Consider the following 23821-nt stretch of genomic DNA (forward strand, 5'->3'; position numbering starts at 1 on the left):
TTGTTTTTCCTCCCCCTAGATTATTTTGAAACAAACTCCAAACATCATTTAAAGAACTGGTTTGAGAATGCCTTTTTTTTTTTCCATCCTAAGAATTTAGACTCAGCTGCTTAAATTAGGATCATTTCCCAAAAGGAAAGGAGAAAACAACCCACCATGTGGCCAGGCAGAGACGTCAGTCTTCTTAGCAGCCAGGATGGTTGGATCATGTGGTCCTGCTCCCCAGTGCCTTGACCTTTCACCCTTGTTTGTGCCTTCCTAAGGGCACCTCCACTGAATCAGTCCTTTAGTTGGAACTTCACTGTAAGTGCTAAAATCGCAGTCCTCTTTTGCCTGTTTAACCTTAGAGTCTCAGAAATTTAATCTAAGTGTAAAGAAGTCTGTGCACCCCCTCTGAGAGAGCACATGGGCTAAGTGTTCTTAACGTCGTTCTGCCTGACAGATGAGATGGGGAGACAGTCCTCCCAGACCCTTGAGAACAGAAGGACTGAATGCTTGAGACGAATACAATCTTGATTTTTCTACTTCCTCTCCCAGCACAACCCTAGGTTCTGCAGGGCACAGATACCCAGCTAATATCATTTGTACATGAAAATATATGAGGTGTGATATCATAACCAGATCCCAAAGTTTAATGGAATAAAAAGAAGATCTACATCTTCTGACATGGACCATCACCCAGCCAGATGCTGGATAAGATGGAGATAGGAAAATGGAACTCTAGAGTAAGAACCAGATAGCTCCTGGCAGGTGAATTGGACATGCTCAATGTTGTGTAACACCGTGAACTTCAAACAAAAGGCTGCCAAGAACCCTCTCTTGGTTATTTGTTCTCTCTCTTCCCATTAATATTTCAGTGTCCATGGGGATATAAGATTGCAGGCCTATAAGAAAAACTTCTCACACCTGGCTTGCTTTATTCTGAAAGCAAGGAATTGTTTACCTGAATTGTTCTCTTCTCCATTGCTCGACAAAAAACAGAACTGGGAAAATCAGAAAGCTAGACTTTGTATCATGCTGTGCTTACCAACATTTAATTTGCCCAATTTTCAGAATTTGAAATGCAGGCTATTTTTCTATGATTTAGATAATGGCACTTACAATGTTTACTAAAAGACATATGTGCTCGGAAGCATCCAATACAGAATTTTCCTGTGTGATGATTTGGATGTCTGTCCTTAAATATTTATGATTCAGTAATAGAAATTGCACAAATTTGTAAGAGCATGATGTGTTGCTTCAATTTGTGCAATTTCCCCCCTTCATTTTTTTTGAAGACGTAAGAGAACAATGCTCCATTCCCTTAAAAAGTAAAAGATTACATAAAAAGAACACTGGATTAGACAGCAGCAATTAAGAAAATAAACAGGAAACAGAGCAAATGAAATTGGTGATTTCTGAGTAGCTCTCCGTATATTCTCTTTACTGTTTATATTTTGTAACTTGAAAATTAAATGCACAGAATTTTGTTTCTCAAAAATGGAAATTGCTACTAATTTCATGGAGTCTCTGCAGTTGGGACGTCCCGTGCTTTTTTGGTGAAGTCAAGGCTGTTGAGGGGGGCCATTGCAAATTTTCTTAAATGCCCTTCTTCAAGATACTGCCATCTACTGGAATACTGTCATAATAAATATGTAAATCTTTGAAGTCTCTAATGTTAAGTAGCCCCCACTCCACCCCAAGTGGGATGCTTTTGTGCAGTGCACAGCCTGCACCACTGTCTGCAGCTGCCCAGACACAAATTCTGACTGGAGAATCTTTTCATTGGCAGTTTATCCTTTTCAACTTATTTTTAAGTTTTCATTTTTCAGAGAAGTTAAAACTCATCCTTAAGTAATGGATATTTTTTTTAAATACATATAGCCTTAAACAACCTTGCTGCCATTTGAGGTTTTTTCCTGCTTATTTCACCAAACCTTCCTCAGTACTTTATTCCTATTTGCCATAGTCCTGTAGGTATCACGTCCATTTTTCCTCCCATCTATGACCTCTCCATTGAGCCATTATCGTTGAGACAGTATGCTTTCAGAACTGTTTAATATTTGTTACAGTGAAAAGGCAATTTAAATCCCCTTCTCAAGGATCTGAAGAGGACCGTGCCTCTCTTTTCTTCATTTCCATGGGCTCTCCCACCTTTATTTCCACTGGCTTACAACAGTGGTCCATCTGTTTGTGTAACTCAGAGCAGTCAGGAGGGAGGTGTAAATTTGTAAGCCTCTGTACATAGACATCCTCCTTTGACAGGTCATGCAGCGGTGACATGTGACATGTGGCTCAGGTGCCGGCTTCAGTCCTGTTCTTCTAATCTGGGATTTTCGCTCAAGGGTATCTCCATGGTTGTTACTAGAAATATCTCCAATATTCAAGGGTTGACCTCTGTCTAGGGTTGAAAGGCCCTCTCGGATGCTGCAGCAGGCCAAGGCCATCCGCGTTTCACTGTTGTTACCTACAGCTGCCACGGGACAGAGGGCCCTGCCTCACTGCAGGGAAGACCGAGTTCCTCTCTGCTCTGCTCGCCTCAGCAGAAGCCCGTTGTCCTTGTTTATGAATAAAGTCAGATTCCTGCGGGAGATCCAGGTCTTTCCACGAGCTGACATTTCACGGGTCCGGACGTGCAGGTTTACTTCCGTGGCCTGTGCTTGGCTCTGGCTCCCCAGGGCCTGGCCTCCCCGCCTCAGCGGCCCCGACAAGGCCTGGCACCGTGCTCCCTGTCCTGAGAAGTTTCCTGGCTCCGCGGAGGATGAATGCTCGAGCTGCAGCAATGGGAATGGTTCCTTGAAAACTTGGTGTTAGGTTGTACGGATTGGCCTGCCTTGAGGACAGCCCTCAATAGAAGGCATTTGGAGAAGAAAACTAGAAGATGTTGCCAAAATATATTTCTTCCTAAAATGCTCTACTTTTCTTCTACACTATTTTAAACAGCCTTTTTCTTCTGTAGCTTTGAGCCTTCTGCAACTGCATTGACGGATATTAATGGGCTCAGAATTTAGATACAGTTGCCCCTGCCTGTATCTTTTACAACTGCTTTCAAATATATCATCCCTCATCTTACTCTTTAAAGACCAAGAGTCTCTTTAAAGGATCCCAAACTGTAAATCTTAATCCTTTTTTTTTTAAGTTTTAAAAATAACTTTTATTTCTGGAGACAATAGGAGAAGAAATAATCGCTTACGATCAACCCTGCTACCCAAAGGCAGCCACTGCTAAAGGTGGTGGTTTGTATCCTGGCTGAATTTTTATCTGTTTATAAATGTATACTTTCCTATTATAATTGGATCCTACCACTTACACAGTTTTATCATCTTCTCTTTGACCTACTAATATATTAAGAACTTCCTTCCATGTCAGTAAACTTAACCCAATGTTATTCTTTTAATGTTTGCATGTGTCGTAATTTATTTAATCAGCCTCCTGTTATTGGATAGCAAGGGTTTGGTTTGGTTTGGTTTTCCCAAGTTGTTGCTAATATAAACAGTGCTGGGATAAACTGACTCAAAAAAGCATTCAGTTTTCAGGCTTTTGCTATGAATTGTCTACTTGACTTTCAGAAAGGTTGAATCTGCAATTTTACCAGAAGCTAATGAGAGAGGAAATATTTTACAGGTCTTTGTGCTTTATCATTAACCTTTCTTTTACCCATTGGGAGCTAAAAAATTATACCTTACAATTAAAACTTTTTCATTTATTGATTCTTCGTGATATCCAGCATTTTGTTCATGAGGAGGCATTTTTATTTGCCCTTTGGTATTTTTTTTAATTGTCATTTCTTATTTTGTCTAGTGGTTTGTCTGAGTTGGACTTTTTGCTTGATTGTTGATATTGATTTCAAAAGAAAGTGGAAGTGGGGGGAGGGTATAGCTCAGTAGTAGAGAGCGTGCTTAGCATATGAAGTCCTGGGTTCAATCCCCAGTCCCTCCATGGAAAATAAAGTAAAAAAAGAAACTAATTACCCCTCCAAAAAAACCCCAAAATAAATAAATTTTTTTAAAATGGAAGGAATAATGTAATAAACCACCGAATCTCCATCCCTGCAATTGGACAAATATGGGCCACGCTTACTTCACCAATATTTTACTCCTTTGATTTTAAATCACATCTCAGACGTAACACTCACTTCCCCATTCTTTGAGATATATATATATATGTACCTCTAAAAACTAAAGAATACCATTGCACACCTTACAGAATTAACAACATGTTCAATTGATATTTGATTGCCAAGAAGATTCTACGTGATCAGCACCAGCGGAGTGTGCAGCCATGTCAGTGATGTGAAAGCAGCACACCTCGGCTTTCTTGTCACCTCCAAAAATTAAAGAAAACTTAGTGCCTATGCGGGCAGCAGAATGATGGAGTGGTCTTGGCTCTCCATCTGCCCACAAGCCCCATTTAGAAACCCGCTGTATCTGCAATGCCATCTCCATTTGTAGATAAATACCCGGGCTGAAGCTGGCCAGCGTATAGTGATTCACTGACGTTTTACTCACAACAGTCCTTCTTTCTTTGAAAACGTGTCCCCAACATGATGGATGACCAGGTCTCCAGGCCTAGCCCACTGGGGTCAGAAGAGGGCTTCTCTGTTGTGTCCCTTTTAAGCCTGAATAGGGAACTTGCTGTTTCAGACGGGCAGGGTTGTCTTCAGGTCAGAGGCTCGCAGTCATCTGTAATCTTGGCCGCTCTGCTCCACCCCCATCCCCTGACCTGCCACCCAGGGTTCTTTTCTTACAATAAGTAAATAAATAAAATCATTCAAGAATAGGAGTCCTCGGGAGGAACAGTGAACACGAGTGCCATTAAAGCTGTGTTTTTTTTTCGGTACAGATTACCTTTTTAACCGAGGACAAGAAAGTTAACAGGGAAACTGGCATTGACTTTTATATAAAATATTGATATCTGGGCCCATTTCAGAAAAATCAGCTAAACAATCTCATCCAAAGTGAAATTGAGGGGGAGGATATAGCTCATTGGTACAGTGCGTGCTTAGCATGCACAAGGTCCTGGGTTCAATCCCCAGTATTTCCTTTTTAAAAAAATGTAAATAAATAAACCTGATTACCTCCCCCTTCTCTCCCCCCCCCGCAAAATTAAAGAAAAACAAAATGGAATTGAGGGTCCAAGTGAGAAGTTACGATGACCATGTACTGTCTAAAGTGGCATACAAGCGAGATTGCTCTACTGGAGCAAAGGGACTTACGAGGGTTGTAAAGGGTGCTCAGAATTCTTTTACAAAAATCAGTGGAACTTAGCATTTAATGTATTTCAAATGCAATCATTTATAAATATGTTACAAAACAGATAGATATGTAAATATATAAAAACAAATATTAAGCATCCATTATTCCATTATAAATTATTAGCAAATAAATTAACCAAGGACAGTAATATTTGAGGCAAAAAAGCACTACCTAAAAATGAAGAAAACTGCATTGATCATGAAAATTAAGTTGAAAATGGAATAATATTATTTGATCTTTTTTTTTCTTAAATGGAATATCTAAAAATAAAGCGTGGCAATGCTTTTGTTATTGAGTTGTAAGCAGATTTTCGTGCAGGCTATTCTAGCTTTTCAGAAGGTTTCTTCTGACCTTAAAGTACTCGAGGAAATGTTGAGAAGGTAGTTATAACTAACTGAAATATTTCCCAATTCCTTACCTTTGAATAATGCCATCTTTCCTATTTGATAAGTTTGAAAAGCTTTTTTTTAAAAAAAAAAAAGCACACAGCACTTTTTGTTCTATAACAGTCTGCTCTTATTAGCAAGGTCTAGGTTTTGTTCATAGAAAATGTTTCTGGCTTGTTCTCGTCTCCTTTAGTTGCATGATCTATACGTGGAGCTTCCATATGGAAGTTACCTGTATTCCATTCCAGTCTGCAGCATGCCTATTCCACGTAGTCAGAAAGTCTTGGAACTAGAGTCAGATTTATTCTCGGAATAATGTAGTCTGTCGCCTGTCTCTGCTTGAGGCTTTTGGAGGCATGGAAGATTGTTTTCTCAAATAGTGCTTCCTGCTCACTTCAAAATGCTAATGCCGTGCGTCACTCCTGGGGTTGGTCTCAAGGTCTATGTGATCCAGAGGTCAGAGTTTTAAAATACCAGTACAATGGTTGTAGATACATCTATGAAATCTCAGTTCTTAAAAAAAAAAAACATGGTATATCAGTACAGAAAGCTAGTATTTCAGTGACCTGACTTGAGAGCTGGGGCTGAGTGGAGATTGAGGCTGCCCTGTTACCAGGAGAGAGAGAGACTGCTGTCTGATGAGGTGGCCCTCGGGCTGGGGTCCACTGGGAAGCGGGTAGCAACTGGAGAGAAAAAACATTGCCTCCCACAGAAGTTTTCCAGCCCAGAAAGGGGCTTCTGGCTCCCCTTTTGCAATATATAGCTTCTCAGAAATATCTCAGTCAGATCATTTGTTCTTAAAATTTCCTTAAAATAAAACAAAACGAAATAAAATGAACCCACATCCTTTTGGACATATTTCATCTAGCTCTTGGGAAAAAAAATCCTGTTACGGAAGCCCTGTTACGTGATGTGATACCCAGCAGGATAGATAATTAAGTGCTTTTTTTTTTGAAAATACATCATCTTTTTTTATTCATTAATGAAAATTTGGTCTCTGTGCAGATTGAAGTCAGAATATCACTTCAGGATGATTTGCCCAAAACTGTCATATTTAATAGAATTTCACTTTACCCTGAAATTATGTAGATCCTTATGGATTCAGAGTAAAAATTCATTGCAGAGCCAAGTCTTTTTTTCTTGTTCAATCTTTCTTTTCTATGTGCCATCCCCAAGTTCAGTCTGAAGAGTTATTACTGTCTTTTAAAAAGAAAAAAAAATGTCTTCTCTGTTGCTTCTTTAAAATTACAGTGTCCTGGGGTCAGGTATAGCTTAGTGGTAGAGGGTGTGCTCAGCATGCATGAGGTCATGGGTTCAATCCCTAGTACCTCTGTTAAAAAAATTTTTTTTAAATAAAATTATAGCATCATTACTAAGCATAAAGTTTTTTTCTTAACTTCCTCTTCCATATGCTGTATCCACCTTTTCCTTTTTCATGTTGTTCTGCTTTGCTATTGCCATCCTAATGAGAATTCCCGTTAATGCATGGGTTTCAGCGGTGGCCCATGGGGAGGGGTAGTTTTTAAGTAGATGGGCCTTTTATTCTGCACGGAGCCAAGCTCCCTGTTGGCACTCAGATGTTAAAGGTGGAAATACTGGTGCCACAATCAGCACTTAGCAAAATGTATCACTATTTAGAGCCGTAATCTTTTATGGACTGTTTTATTATTTATTGTAAATCTTTTCTTTTTGCAGCCCCGTGCTGTTGACCATGCAGCCCATGCCATCTAATGCCTGGAATTGTCTGGTCACAGTGACAGCGGGCCCTCTCCTATTTTCACCCTGAGATTTTCTGCAGGAGAAAAAAAAAAAATCAAAATACGCATTCATTGTTCATTTCATTTTGATCCAAAACAGAAACTTGAATAGATCGAGATTTTGTCTTTTCTAAGTCACAAAAGGCAGGAAAAGTAACTGAGGAGTTGGGCGGTTCTGAGTCTACACCAGCAGTTTCCAGATGCTGCTCCTGAGTAATTACTGAATATTTATCCGAATTAGCTGAGTCTTCCAGGGGGCCTGTTGTTGTGCAGGGCTGGAGGGGGTGTGTTGTGGCCAGTGGGGATTTTGGTAAGTGAGAATGAGTGACGGTGCTGTCCCCCGTTAGCTGTTAGTCACCCTGCTGCTCTGCCAACTTTTTACCAGAAATAATCATTTTGGGGAACAGATTTGGCCTTTTCCACTTACTAAGCTCTCTTTCCAATGGAGGGGCTTTTTCACAGTAAAATGACTAAATGGAGGCAGTTGGAGAGCCAGGAAGTTGGAACAAACCTTGTGGCATTCACGGGGGGTTCCTTCTCTGCAAGAGTCAGTAACCACCTAAGTTGTCAAAGGATGGCACAGATGTACTTCAGAGTTGAGTATGTAGTTAAGCCTGCATTTCATTTACCATTTTCCTCCCTGTAAAGTGCAGACAGGGTTCCTCCTGCATTGGCCACCTCCTGGGCCTCCCCTCCCCACCACCCTCTCCCGGTCCCTGCAGCCTGGCTGAGGAGGCGATTTGTCCCCTGCAGAGCAGATGGGCTTTTGCTCTTAACAGACCCTGTGAGGCCCGGGAGAAGGAGAGGGGCTGTGGGACTACCATCTCAGCATTCTCAGAATGACACTGCCCGGTGCTGAGTTAAAAGTGCGGGGACATCCGTCCTCAGAACACGGGCCGAGAGTTGAAGATGACCACGGTTGTTGGAGATCTGATCCCACTCAGTAAGCACGTGCTATACAGGGCATGCTCCAGGTTTGGTTTCCCCTTCCTCCTCCTCTTCTGAGACCCGGATGCCAATCTAGGCGGCTGAAAGATTAATATGCTGATGTCTTGTAGCCATAGTGCCACCGTGAGCTTCATCTCTGTGCGGAGCTAGAGGTTTCCGAACACCTGATGACCTGGTCAGCTTACCCTTTTCTCTCTATTTAGGCTTAATCACAGAGATGAGCTTGCCCGGAGAAGCAGGGGTTTCAGCCAGTGGAGAATGTTAAGGATTGCAAACTGAGCCAGCTTGGGTTGTGGAAGTTTTAGAAAGTCAGGGAGTATTTTAACTCCTAGAGAGAAGTAAAGACTGAAATCATTTTCACGTGTTCTATTTCTCCATGGAAAAAGCCTTCTTTGGTTACCTAGGCTCCTGCGTATGGAAACCGTGCTCCCTTCCTCCCTTCATCCCCTCTTCCTCTGTCTCTTCCCTCTGTTCTGTCGGTTTCAAGGAGGATCCATGATTCTGTGTTGTCCATGAGTTCCCCAGATGTCAGGAGACCCAACAGAAGGCAGTGTAGCTTAGCTTAATGGGCAGGGGTGCAGAATGTGATGCCAACAGGCTTGGGTTCAGATCCTGTCTCAGCCCACAGGCAGGGGCAACTCCTTCTCTGTACTTCAGTTTCTTCATCTGTAAAATACAGATGATGGTAATAATGGTCTCCACCCTATGGAGGGTTCTTGGCAGGATTCAACGAAGTTAATGCACACAAAGTACTTTAGAGCAGTGCCAGGTGCTTGGTAAGCAGTATATGTGTCAGTTGCTGCTTTTTTATTGAGCATGTACTACGTACTAAGAACTTAAACCTGAAATATCTTACTTAACCCTTTACAGCTCCCCAGTATAGATGGTATTTTAAAACCTCTTTTCCAGTGATGGAACTGAGAGGTTGTGGACAAAGAACACTTCACCATGAAGTGGGCAATACGGAATTCAGACTCAGATCCCTCTGATTCCAAGCTCAGCACTAACCCACTGCACTTCCACCTCCAGGCGTGAGTGAAGACGAATGCAGAGCATTGCATGTTTGGCCTGAGACTGAGGCTCTGTTAACCTAGCACCTTCTCTTTATAGATAAGATCTTAAACCAGGCGTAAGCTGCCTTGACTTGTCAGAGTTTCTCTATCAGTTCTTTGCTCCAAACATTGCCAGTCCTTTTGTGCATTTTTAGCATCCAGCCTGACTCCCATCTAATTCTTTGCTCCCTCAGGAGAAATCTTTTCTTTTCTATACAGAATAAAGTTGGCCTCCAGTGTAGACAGTTACTTGGGAATGTTGTTGCCTTCGGTGACTGTGTCCCTTTCAAGTCAGTTTTATCTGAGGGGCTGGGTGGTAAGAGAGCTTCACTTCCTGCATCAGTGGAAATCTGTTGAAGAGAACATGTGTGAAGATGCAGAGCTTGCCCGTTTCCACTGCTTAGCAAAACCTAGGGTGTGCTTCCCAGCAGCAGCGTGGCGGCCTCTGCCCAGTTCACCTGGACACCATAGGGTTGGTTTGAAATGTACCTGTGGTCTTTACCTGCTCTATTTCTTTTTTTTTTTTAATTGAAATACAGTCAGTTTACAATGTTGTGTTCATTTCTGGGGCACAGCATAGTTATTTTTATATATATATATATATATATATATATATATATATATATATATATATTCCTTTTCAGATTCTTTTCCATTATAGGCTATTACAAGGTATTGAGTATAGCTCCCTGTGCTATACAGTAGGACCTTGATGTTTATCTATTTTATATACAGTAGTTAGTATCTGCATATCCCGAACTCCCAGTTTATCCCTCCCCACCCTCTTTCTTCCCCTGGTAACCAGAAGTTTGTTTTCTATGTCTGTGAGTCTGTTTCTGTTTTGTAATAAGTTCATCTGTACTGTTTTGGGGTTTTTTTGTTTGTTTGTTTCCCCATTTAAGTGACATCACATGGTCTTTTTTTGTTCTCTTTCTGGCATACTTCACTTAGTATGACAATGTCCAGCTCCATCCATGTTGCTGCAAGCCCTGCCCTATTTCTTAGACTGTTTTTCAGTCTGCATGTGTCGCTGCTGCTTTGCAGGGTTGGCCGCCAGAGTCATCATGTCCCGTATGGACTGCTGCTCTGGCCGCCTGCCTTGTGTTCTCCGGCCTGCCCAGCAGGACCTCCTGAAAGTGAACTCGTATTCTGTGCTCCCTTACTTAAAGCGCTGCAGGGCTTCCCAGCACTGTCAGGACGAAGCCATGATCTCTGCGTGCCACGGGCCCGCCCCGCCCGCCGCTTCAGCCTCATCCCCCCCGCCCCCACCCGCAGACTGGCTGTGTTCTCACACTCTGCAGGGGACAGTTCTCCCAGCCCCCGGGAACCCTGACAACCCTGCTCCCCACTCAGGTCTCAGCTCAGTTGTGGCTTCTGCAGGAAAAGCTGGCCTTGCAGGCCAGGCCAGACCCCCAACTATAACCCCGTGCCCCTCTCTTCCACAGCATTATTCTAGTCTTTGAACCCCCCGACATTTGCCACTGTAACCAGCGTTGCTGAGTTATGTTTCCAGTGCCTGTGCGTCCAGGCACTCCCTAAGTACTACTGTGAAGCTGAGGGAATGAGGGCCCTGTGCATCTTCCTCTGTGGCAAGAAAGGTGGTATTTCTAGGTACCCGTATGGGGCCCCTCTTGGGACTCTTGTCATCCCCAAAGGGAAGAATCCACATTTCAGACCAAACAGTTCCATGAGCTCTCATATTCCAGGGTGATTCCAGGATAACCGAAGACCTATTGCCTGACCTTTGTTCACCTGTGCCCTTGGGCCAACCTGTGGTACTTCCCATGTGAACTGTCCACTCAGACCTCAGGATGTCACCGTCACCTTGTATAGACACTTCAGGGCTCAGGAGGTGGGAATTGCGAAATCTGACACTCTGGGTCCAACCAGCAATCCTCCAAGGTCTCTACTTTCTTAAAGGTTCTTTGATTCTAAACAGTTTTCTTTGTGGAAGAGTTGGAAATTAACCTAACTTGCCCCAGCAGTCAACTGACACTTCCAAATCAGAGCGACCTTTCATTCATGCATTTTATGCAAGGAAACTACACTTTTTGTCAGCTTACGAGGAAAGGGTGATTAATGCATGTTCCCTTTTGGCCTAGACAGAGATACAGATTAAAAATAGCTTGCCTTTGGTGAGCACTTGCTGTTTGCCAGACACAGTGAATAGAGTGTTACATGAACTAGCAACTCAGCCCTCCCAGGGATGCAACCATCATCCCATTAAATAGACAAGAAACAAAGGCTCAGAAAAGTCAAATGATTTGTGCAAGATCACACAGCCATAAGTGGCAGAGCTGGAATTTGAACGTAGAACTGCCCACCCTCCCGTGCACGCTCTTAGCCCCCACGCTGCCTGGCCTCGTCCTCTCATGGGACTTGTGTCAGTTTCAGGTTGGGAGAAGTTTGGTGCAAAATGACATGTCTTCCAGTCTCCATCACCCCCTAGCCTGTGGCCGGTTCACTAAAATAGCCTATTTAAATTGTTCTATGCTTAAGAGATAAATAAAAAGCATGGCACACAAAGTTGCATTAAATCTAGTCTAACAGCCAAATGAAACTGTATTAATCATGTGTTTTACTTTTTAAAAAAAAAAACATGTCCTCCATTTTATCGCAGTATTCTTTTTAGCATTTAATAACAGTGATAGCCTTGCGGCATGTTTAAAAAGCATTACCTGTCATGGAGTCGTAGGCTTGTGTGCCCTCAGGTCTGTTCCTTCCCCTGATCCGTCATTTTGCAGGAGCTGATCCCTGCTGGCTGCGTGGCCCTGACTTCTAGGCAGGTTCAGCCAATCAGAGCCTTTGATGGGGTGGGAGCGGGGCTTTAGAAAGAGCTGGAATATTTCCCTCCCTCTCTGTCTCCTGCACCTCCCTGGTTCCAGCTGCCCCCTGGACAGGCTCACTGTGCCTCCAGCTCCCACCAGGTGACCCCAGCCCTGGGCTCCGTTTAACTTTTTCTTTTGTCCCTCCAGCCTCAGGGTGGTGGTGGCTTCTTGCTCCTCCTATTTCTGAGCTGCACTACTGCCCTCTATGAACCTTCCACCACCTGTGTACCCAGGTCCCTCAGTGATGCTTTCTTTGTTGTAAATAAATTGGGCTTTCAGTTCTCCATGCTGGACTCTGCTGTCTACTCCAGTATGTGGTCGCAGTACTTACAGTTTACTTGAGAGGCATGGGAAGATGAATGCTGTGATTGCGTTAAAAACCCTCTGATTAAAAGCATCCAAAGCATTTATGTTCACTGTGGCTGTGGTATTAGAGGAAAACCCTGGTTGGGTGTTGGGTGTCCCTGGTTCTAGTTCTAGCTAAGTCACCAGGGGAGCTTAGAATCACTCAAGTCAGAGCCTTAGTTTCTTGGAAAATGGAGATGCTCCCCAGGGTTCTTCCTGGCAGCCCCATTCACTGGCTCTAACTCCTTCCAAACCAAGGCAGTTGTAGGATGCAGACTCAGCTTCCACAGGGACCAGCAAGCTGTCTCCTTCAGTGCAGTGGTCCCTGACTCCAGCTGTCTGCCCTTCTGAGGCATGCCCTTGGTCCCTGAGGGATCAGGTGACAGAATGTGGGAGAGTCGGAGCACATCTGTCCCCACTCTGGAAATAACCTCAAACAGACCTCTTTGATCTGACTCAGGTGGTTGGTCTCCATCTGGGCGCACAACACACTCATAGAACATACAGTGCAGGAGGAAGATACCCTTCTCAGCTCTCCTGACTGTGGGTTTAACAATCTTTCAAACATGATGTTCCATATATATTCACTTTAAGTATAAAACCAATAGGTAGAATCTACAGACGGCACTTATCTGCTATGATACATTTTCTTTCTCCATTTTAAGGATAGTCCTCTTACATTCTCTAAACACCATTTTTAAAAGATACTTTATGGTGCACGTGCATGCGCGTGCGCTTGCACTCGCGCACGCATGTGCACTCGTGTGTGCGTGTCTGTGTGTGTCTGTGTCTGTGTCTGTGTCTGTGTCTGTGTGTGTATTGGGGACCAGATGCTCTGGGTATCTTAAATAACATTGATTTACTAAACTTCCCTCCTCCTCTCCCACCCCCAGCCCTTTCTTTTCAGAAGACACATGTAGACAATCACCATTCACCTTCAATTCAAAAGACCTGCTGCCCAGTGAACCTGTGCTTCACGGAAGAATATCGGCTCCAGGTATGGAAACATTGTCGATTTTGCTTCTACTGCTGGTTGCTTAAAAATTACTTTCCTGAAACGTGTGGGTTTTCAGATACTTTCAGTTTGTAGGTTGAAGTTATTCGTAGGAAGCTTGGATTTTGACGGGAGGGAGAAACTCAATTTAAATAGCCACAGAAGTTGGTTAAAATCAAATGCAGACGATCGTAAAGCTCTTCTTCTTTGCTGCAGGAGCCTGTCATCCTCTCCCCGCTGATGTTTCATTTGTAAAGGAATTCCTTTGAAATAGCGAAGTGTATCCTAGAAATAATTTGCTTTCCACATTGTCAGTATTTCAGGCAGGCAGCCAGGAGGATAGAAGGGAACAGTGGCGGGGATGCTGATCACAGGCAGGGAAGGTCATAACCCTGGTAGGGTGTGGGCCACCCCAGAGGCCTCTTCGGTTTCCATGGGAGCAACACAGCTTGTGAAGACAGCCTTGCCACCCAGGTCTCACCTCTCTTCTTAGTCAGAGGATCTGCGTAGAGCCATCCACCACTCCCTGTTGCCATCTCAGCATCACTGCACAATTTCTTCTCCACGCCTCCTTTTTCATGGCTCTTTACTGAGCCAAAAGGAAGATGTGCTTGCTGTCCCCTGACCCACAGCGTGGCCGTCCCCCAGGGCGTTCTCAGAGTTATCCTGAAATGTGAACATTTGAGAACCCCTGCCCTGGAGCTCCCCACCCCAACCCCAGTACCCGTTCAGCAGCCACTTCCAGCTCTTAGCCACTGAGATAATTTCAGAAGCTTTTGGTGGCCCACACCCATTCATTTGCCCAGGAGAGAACAAGGCCACGTGTGTGCAGGGGGTGCTCACAGCAGGGTAGTTGGCTGGGAGTTTCCACAAGAATAAAGTCCAAGTGTCCCCCTCACACAGAAGGAGCCCGGTGTCAGAGGCACAGATGGTTGGAGAGCTGAGCATTTTGCGATTCAGAAAGGGCCAACGAGCATCTTCGGAAATACTGGCTTGGGGTATCACAGGTCGTTGGAAGCGGTTTGTGACAGACCGTGGGGAAAAAAGCCACTCTCGGTCGTCCTTTAGTCTTGTGATGTCAGATCCATTTCTTCTCATCTCCAAAGAGCCCTGGTACCTGCACGCTTGTTAGCCTTGCAGGGCTTTTCTGTTCAAATACCATAAATAACATGCTTACACAAAAACACGTTACATAATACCTGGTTCTAGGGGTGGAAAGAAATTCTGCTTAGTTGATGTCTTCATTCTCAAACAGGGGCTATTTGAACTACTGTTTACTTCCTACAGTGTCATTTTGAATAGCCATCTCCCCAGTCCCTAAATTATCACCCTGCTGTTAAGTTGATGGATTGTGACTTTCTAATGTCAAAATAACTGCCTAGGAATTGCCTGTCAGAGTGCTGTGACCCATCCAGCCAGCATCCTGTGATGTATCTGCAAACCCTGCATCGTTGGCTTAATGTTTGGCCTGGCTATATTTTAAGAAGGGTTTATTGGTCAAGTGACAACGTGACCTCAAAGAGTGATATGTTTAACTGTGTGTCTTGTGTTGGGGGTGGTGGAGGCGGGGGCAGGGGGGGCTTCCTGTGATTTGCTTGACAGACCTTTATTACAAATCGATCAACTCACACTTAAAAAGTTAACTCTTATTTGAGGGCGCGGGAGTCAGCATCCCTGAGACTTTTTTAAATGTAAACCCGTCATTCTAAGGGCTAATCAACCTCTGTTCCTGAAGAAGCCTTTCTTTAGGCAGAAGATAAACAAAATGACTATATTTAAATTTTGCCAAAATAGACAACTCAAAGGAGACTTTTAAAAAATAAGGTTGAAAATGCTTTAAAAATGGAGTTAAAATTAGAAAAATCAGAAGTGGTAAGGACAACCTTGTGATCACAGAGTTCTTGTAATCTGAAGACACGTTTTGTAAGGAAGCTCTTGATGACTTGGACTAATTGTGGAGAAGATCAGTCTGCATTAACGAAAGATTACAGTGGGGAGACTTTTCGAGAAAACATGTCTTTGACGTCTGGACAGTGATAAACAGCCTTCGTATACCGTCTACCCTATCTTCCCAATCCCTTCTGAAAATTCTGAAATCCAGCCACAATGTTTTGAGTAGGTGACTTGGTGGCAGGACCTAGTGGGAGGCTATTTATAGCCTTTATGCCAAGGGTGAAGTTCATACATTATGTTGCAGAAATATCAACGTGCTTGATTATGAAAGCCCATTGGAGTGTTATATAAAGCACATCTTATGTACCGTATTATCATCCTGAAATAAAAAACAGTATGAATCCCAAAATATATCAAGCCCCAGGGGTCTCCCATACATACTGTGGACCTACGTTTATTCCCAGACTGCTAAATGCAATGCTGGGAACAAAGAAATCTTGAAGCTCCAGTGAAAGATCTTAAGAGTCTAGGGTATAAGAGTTATGAATCCCTATGGAAAATTTCGGGAGACCAAGTGAGCAGCAGGTTTCTGAATCGTTGGAGATGTGGCAAGAATGAGTTGCCCACTGGGGGCTGCATCGTTAATAGGCCTGAGTTTGAGAGAAAAGGAGGAGGGGTGGGACAGGCGGACCAAGTCTGGCAGACCGAGTCTAGCTTACCCGTCCGAGAGATGGGTTAGCTTTGCTATAAGCAGGTAGAATTTGGAAACAGTGGTGGCCGTGCAGGAATGGGGAAACCAGGAAGGAGACAGCTGGTTTTAGTGACTAGGCCGAATATAATTTGTTGTTAGTATAGAAATAAAAGCCTCAGCATCCTTAGAAATCTTCTCTTGGCTAATCTAAACATCACCATTAAAATATGATTTCTATTCTTTATTTACTTAGCAAACCTCATCTTGCCACAGATCATGCAAAGATAAACATCAGCCTCGAGAATGATTTCAAATTCCTTATTACTGGAGACTATAATTAGTGAGGTTTAATGAGTTCCAATCCAAGAAGTCCCTTGCAAATGCTGAAAACCCACAGCATTAGTTCAACCGTATATATTGGTATATATTTATATACCGCTCTCAATGGGATAAACGTCTCTTCCAGACACCTTTGGAGTGAGACCCAGGGGCGGGGAGGGCACCACATGAGAGTAACACATAAGGCCTGGCAGCTCCAGGCCCCAGGGATCCAGGCAGTGGGTTGTGATTGTGTGTCAGGCCCTTGGAGGACGAAGCAAGCGGTGTGGGAGAGAGCAAAGTGGGGAGAGGTGGGCGCACTACGGATCGTGGAGAAATCGAGAATAGCACAGTTAACTAGGCATTTGCCTTGGGCAGATGGTAGCTGAGACACACAGCTGCCACCATCCCGGAGGAACAGAATAAACACAGGGCTTCACGGCGTCCTGGCTCGCCTTGTGGCCACTATTTCTAGACTGACTTGCCTGTGAACCACAGAATGCTCACGAGCCAACACCTAACATTTTTACTTGCTGCGAATGTCTTCGACAGAGGTAGCACCAGGAATCCTGAATAAAACAATGAGTTGAAAGCTGCTGTCACCTTCTGCTGGAGGGGTGTGCGGACAGAGTATCCTGAAAGCCGTGAACAGATTACTGAGAGCATCCTGGGTGGTGCCGGGGTGGATGGTGATTTTACAAGAGAAATCAAAGAGCTTTCCTATGACGGGGGAGACAGAAATTACAGACCATGTATAATTTAATGTATTTGTCTAATTTATAGCCGTCTCATTTTGTAAAAGAGTCACACTCGTAGAAGGAAGATTCTGAGGTCAGGTGTTTTTCAGGGCATGGAGGAGGGCGGCTCTGTGGGAGGAGACCCATTACCTTTGTATCTGTGGCTATTGGTGTTTTCCCATCGTCTTCCCAGAGCAAAGGCTGTTAAGAGAAGGATTTACGTCTGGGCACTGCTTTTAAAAAATGTAGCGCTTCAGTTCTGTTTTATTATGATTTTGAAGTCACAGTATGTTTGCTCTGTATTAAGCCAAAAAAACAAAAACACAACCAGAGCGGGTGTGAAGGAAAATGTGGGTCTCCGTGGAATTCTCTTGCAGTGTTTGGAGTCACCGATGCTTCCGTTTGTTATTTCAGATGGAGCTTAGAGTTAGGCGGTATTAAACATCTCAGCAATTGTGTTTGTAAATCCCTACCCCCAGTATTTGCTAACTTCCCTTGAAACAAAAAGAAACTCTTTTTGTTATTATTTGTAACCTACAAACAAGAAGTAAAGAACACGGGCAAATCGTAGTTCTTTTCAAGACTTGATATGCCAGTCAGGTTTGATGTTAAATAAAAAGGCTGGCTTGGAATGGTCTACCTTGTCCCCAGGCCAGTTCTTGATCCATTTTCCTCTCTCTGTTCTGCCGATCAATCTAATTGAAGTCATACCAGCTCATAGACTTTTCTGAAATCTAAATAAATGGTGCCTAGCATCAGAGTACCACCTGCAACTCACCCTTGGCCTGCCATGCTGCTGGCCAGCTGCGAAGGACCTCTCTCTAGCAGTGGGTTCAGAAGATGTGCATGTCACCTTTCTTCCTGTTAAGACTTGCCAACTCACATCTCAAGAGAGGGACGTACCAAGCTTTCCTGGATTCCAGCAAAGTGTTTTTCTCAATCCTTTTTCAAACACAGCAGATTCTTTTAAAATGCAGACGAAGTCATATAAACAGTAGAACGTTGGGTGTTGCTGGTGTGTGTCATGTTGTGGCTTAGGCTCCTTTTGGATTAACCACGTTCGTTCTGGACAGAGGAGGAAGGTAATCGTTATCCAGAACCTGCCAAGTGGTCAGGCCCGGGATCTGTGTCATCACATTTAATTTTGAAAACAAACCATGGAGACACAGGAATTATGCTCAATTTACAGATGGCTAAATGGAGATTCAGAGAGATTTAATACCTTTTTTCTAGTTTTACTGAGACATAATTGACATACAGCATTGTAGTAGTTTCAAATGTACAGCCTAATGATTTGAGACATACATGAATATATGGAAGTGATTACCACAGTAAATCTAGTTAACATCCATCACCTCACACAGTTACAAACGTTTGTTTCTTGTGACTGAGAACCTTTAAGGTCTACTCTCTTGGCAACTTTAAAATATGCAATACAGTTTTGTTAACTGTAGTCACCATACTGTACATTACATCCCCCAGAACTTATTTATCTCATAACTGGAAGTCTGCATCTTTTGTGGAGAGATTTACAGGCAGATCTCAGAGATATCCCAGACCACCACAATAAAGTGAGTATCACCATAAAGCGAGTCACACAAACTTTTTGGTTTCTCGGTGCATATAAAAGTTATGTTTACACTATACTGTAGTCTGTTCAGTGTGCAACAGCATTATGTCTAAAAAAAAAAGTACATACCTTAATTTAAAAATACTTTATTGCTTAAAAGTACACATCATCTGACAGCACATGATTGCCACAAACCTTCGATTTGTATTTAAAAAATGCAGTATCTGCGAAGTACAATAAGGCGAGATATGCCTGTAATAATTTGTTTAAAATCATCCAGTTGGTGGGTGGCAGCCCGGGAATTCAAACGTGGAGCTGCACAGTGCATTTTAGCTCTTTCTACCCCATTACGCTGCCTCTGAAGTCGGATGATGTGTCCCCAATAGTGAGCAAAGGAGCACATCTCTCCAGTGTACCCCTCGTTGGCATTTGAAATACTACTGGTGGATTACCCTCGTATAGTTAGGAATAAAAAACAGTCCTCTAAATAAGGTATTTCAAAGCAGTTACAGGACAGGGGTGGACTGGTTATTACTATAATTCTAATTGTGTCCTCTTCCAATCCTTTTCTTTCTTCCTCTCATATTTTGCTATCTGGTAAATCATAGTCACTTGGAATGTTTCTTTCAGTTGGAAAAGTTAAAGAGACAGTTAATGTTTCTTTTCAACAATTTTTAATGGATTGTCTGAGCTAGAGAAATAGTTTCACGGAACTGGGTAAAATCCTCCTGGTTAAATAAAACATGTAACGCTGAAGTGAGAGGTCTGGTCAGCAGTGCAAAAGAAAAAGTTCTCGACTGAGACTCAGTAGAATGCAGGTTTAGTCCTAGCCCAGTTTCCAGTAGAAAGAGAACAGAGAATCTTCAGGCTTCTTCCACCTTCCCTCTTTTTCAAAAGCTCTGCTACCTGAAATGTTATTGTAATTTCAGCTCAAGTGACTATCTTCTTTGTGGAGCCAAAACTATGTGCTGGTACGGGGGGAAATCAGTCTAGCCTACTAGAAATTCTACCACCCCACTAAAAGTTGGGGAAGGCACAAGTCTTCAAACATAATTTTTCAAGGACTCAGCATTGGGAGTGGCAGGGACTGGGGAGGGGGCACAAAAAGGGCTTCTGGGAAGCAGGGATGGTATGTTTCTTGATCTGGCTGCTGGCTGAGTTACACACATGGGTAGTTTTGTGACAGTTCATCAAGCTGTGTACTTAATGACAATGTTTCTGTATCCATTAGGGCTAATTGGCTTATTCCCAAATGGATGGGTCCAGATGCCACGTGGCCACCTCCAGGCCATCAATACGAGTGCCCCTTCGCTTTAGAGACTATGAAAGTCATGATGATGATGGCAGTCTTTCCATCAGACAACTTTTAATTTATAGGAACACTTCCATTTGTAGTGCAAACATACTGCCCTGAACTGAATGACATGTCGGTGGAGCTATCTGGTTCCTGTTGTGTTTCAAATTGGGAGACTCTTCTGCATGGCTTGTAGCATTTCTCTGATGAACTTGCAGTAGATGAGCTGTGTCGTCTGTCCAGCCATTTACGAGAGGGAGAAGTTTTCATTATTCTTTTCTTCCTGATCCAGATAATGTTATTTGAAGCTAAAAATGATGTGTTCTCAACTAGCCCCACTGGTCCTTCACCAGCCTCGTTTGGTCTTAGCAGGTAGGTAGCTTCCAAAGGGGAGCTGTTGACTCCATTAAAAATTCTTTGCAGGGAAAGGTCTTGCTTTAAGCCCTGCCAGCTTTGTGTCCAGACTAGTCCTTCTCAAATATATAACTGATCAGGTCTCTGCAGACCAGCGGCTGTGGGCTCACACACCAAAGTGGCAGGCATGCTTTTTTAAATTCTCCAAAAGGAGAAATTTCTACCCAGTTTAGGTGCCTCACCTGAGCTATCTATGGAAAGCCACAAAGACGGAGGGGGAAAAAAAACTGTAGCTGTTTGGCCAAGCCCCTTTATCTCTGCCCAGATGGCCCCAGGGTTGAGTCACTTGGTACTGAAGATAGTCATCAACGCTTTCATGTTTGTGCTTGGCGGGAAATGATACCATCCAAAAGCCCCTTTAAAAACCCGGACTGAGGACTCGGCTTCTCAGGTACAGGTTACCCCTCCTGGGGCCGCAGCTGCTTTGGCCCCAGCCGGGCATCTTCCTGTCGGCAGAGTGTAAAATTTTCTGCACGCCCTTTATAAGGCCTCCGCCACGCCCATGGTATTGTTTTTACTTTTGCAAAGACTACTGAGATGCCTGGAAAATGAATAGTGCTATAAAAGTTCAAATTCTTGAGTCTGTGTCATGGGCGATGGAGAGTATTTGTTGACACATTGCCACGTGGTGACCCTGGGTTCATTCTGGACCTGGCTAATTCCATCTACAAGGCCTTTTCTCTATATACAATGCATTCCTCCATGCCTTTGCTATCAAAAATACATATTCTCATTTCATGCAATTTCTTCTTTGTGCTCATTCCTTTTCAGGGCAGCAGCTGCCCTCGGTCACCAGGGTGGAAAAAAAGAAAAGACATCCTGCTTGCAAACTAGAACATCTCCCTTTCAGATCCATTCCGTATTCCCATATGTAGGCCAAATGGGGACCTCTGCGTGGCGAGAGAGACACCCCACTCCTCGTCACACTGCGGCCCTTTTTCAATGTAGTTGTTGGAACGACAGTCAGTCAGAGGCTGTTCCCCCCCATGCAGTGTGTTTCCTTTAGCAACGTACTTATCATTTCTGTTCTCAGCTTGCCATCCAGAAAGGACGGGCAGGCTTTGCATTTGCTTCATGAGATCCTGGGTTCCCCGCATCCTCCGCTGGAGTTCGGTTGAGATGCCCCACACAGGGGTCTGTCCAGTTCTCTAAAGTCAACAGGTCCCAAACTAAATGTCTCATTTCCCCCACCTCCCACTGTCTCCAGACTTCTCCCCAAATAATTAAAACTGATGAGAACCCTCTTCTCTACCTTTTCTTTCCGAGCTTAGTGAATAGCGGTACCATCGTGGCACAGACCGTCAGGCTGGATGCCTTTTATTTGGGTTCCTCCAGAAGTCAATCCCGAGACAAAGATTTGTGCGAGTCTTTTTTTTTTTCCTTAGGAAGTGAGATCAGGAAACACTGGGAGAGGGACGGGGAAGCGAACTGAGGAAAGGAAGGCAGCCAATAAAGCGTTCCTTATCAAACAGGTTGCCTACTGGTCAAATGGAGAGCAGTGTCACTGGGGAGCTTTGAGAAGCAATGGAGGACACACATCTCAGGGTTCTCTGCCCACCGCGGTGAGAGCACTGGAGTGCTAGCTGCTCCCGGGACAGTCAATTCCCCAGCACCCTAGTCTTACCAACCAGGTGGGCAAAGCGGGCTCCTGTGGCCAAAGAGAGCCCTTGGCAAATGTGTGCAGTTGCTGGCAGTGGGAAGGCAGGCACTGAAGTCATGGAGGCAAGCTAATGGTGAAGAGGGGAGGCGGGAAGGACAGTATTGGCTGCATCTTCTTTGCTGTTATTTCTTCCTCACCCTCCACTTGCACCCAGTTCCCGTGCATTCCTACACTGATTCTCCCTCTTGCATCTCTTCCAGATGCATTTTATCCTTTTCATCCCAACTGCCAATATCCTTATTCAGTCTCCATCAGTGGGCCTCTGGGTGACAACCGTGGTCTCTGGCTGGTCTTCTGTCTCCAGCGTCACCCCTGCCAGCCCCTTCTTTCTATCCTGGAACCACGTTCTTTCTAGAAGGCAGATCTGATCATCTCCTTCTCTGTCCTGCCAGCTTCCTATTTTCCTCGGGATAAAGTCTCATTCTGACTGCTGGCACCTGAAGTCTTCCCAGTCGGCTTTTTTTTTTTTTTTTAAGTCTCTGCATTCTTTGGAAATCATTCCCTTCCACTCCCAAACTGGACTAGATGTCACTTCCTTTGATCTCCTTGGATATTTAGAATGTCCTGTTTAAGCATCCACCTTCTCCCTTAGCAGTAAGCTCCTTGGTGGGCATCAGCTGACTCTTTGACCATTGTATCTCCCAGAAGCTGGCACCAAGTGTAGCTGCTCATCAATCTTGGATGAAAGTATATTGTTGAAAAGCTACGTGGTTTGTCAAACCAGTGTTACATGCTCTCAAGAGAGATCTGATGAAACTTTGATTGTGACACAGAGCGGTTCTTGATTGTAGATTAAAATGAATCCCTTTATAAATAAAGTGTGTGAGAAAGCTTTTTTCAAAAATAGTTGTTCTGTCTAGCTGATGTGAGTGACTGCCGGGACATAACCCTCTACTTAGAATTAAATGGTTAAGCTCAACAGGAGAAAAATTGCAGGGCTATTGTGTTCTCTCTTTCCACCTTAGATAGAGATCTAACTGCCACTAAAGAAACTCTAGAGCAGCTTTTCTGAGGGCAGAGAGTGGAAGATGGAAGACCAAGAAGACTAGATGGTTTGACGAAGGCTAACACTTGGGTTCCCGGGAAACTCCAATAACTGATTTTTGCGTGTAGCAATAAAACTTCCCAGACATGAAATTCCCTGTTACTAGTCTCATATTAAAAAGCTTGGGATTGTTTCAAATAGAATTGTTTTCCCATCCGTGAGCCAACCGCTTTATCCAGTGAGCTCCTCTTTTCATGTAAATTATTTTATTGAGAGACATTTGTTATATTTTGATCCAAATAGGGCAAAAGTTGACATCGGAATCTCTCATCAGTACTAATGGGAAACTCTGTGTGAGGCAGATTTGAATTCAGGCCTGAAGCTCTGTGGAATTTGGGCAGCCCGTGAAAGGGACATACCTTTTTCTTCTTGCAAGATACTGAACAATGATACCTGGCTTTCTCCTCTTGCTTGGGAATCATCCCACAGATTTTCTGACACTTCCTCAATTGTTTCTTACGCCTGAGGAGAGAAACAATTTTCTACAGCTGTCAGGCTGCACACCTCCCGAGTCCCCCACGTTTCTCCTCACCTCTGCACGGAGCAGCTGAGCTGGATGTGCCCACTGGCGCACAGCCGTTTCCTCCCTCAGCTGCCTGCTTTCTCCAGTGTTGCTGCACTCTGTCTCACCCCCATTGTTTCCTTCTCTTTTTCT

At 43.9% G+C, this 23821-nt stretch overlaps 1 protein-coding gene across 5 annotated transcripts in view; it reads left to right on the top strand.

Moving 5' to 3' along the window:
- ZNF827 (zinc finger protein 827) overlaps nucleotides 1-23821 on the top strand; it is a 167024-nt gene that overhangs the window by 94381 nt on the left and 48822 nt on the right. For all 5 annotated transcript variants that reach the window (XM_072976163.1, XM_072976153.1, XM_015244140.3 and 2 more), the window contains exon 8: nucleotides 13444-13547. In XM_072976163.1, the coding sequence (XP_072832264.1) occupies nucleotides 13444-13547 (104 nt within the window). The remainder of the gene's footprint in view (nucleotides 1-13443; nucleotides 13548-23821) is intronic.

Source organism: Vicugna pacos, chromosome 2 (assembly GCF_048564905.1).
Source record: "Vicugna pacos chromosome 2, VicPac4, whole genome shotgun sequence".
Classification (NCBI taxonomy): Eukaryota; Metazoa; Chordata; class Mammalia; order Artiodactyla; family Camelidae; genus Vicugna; species Vicugna pacos.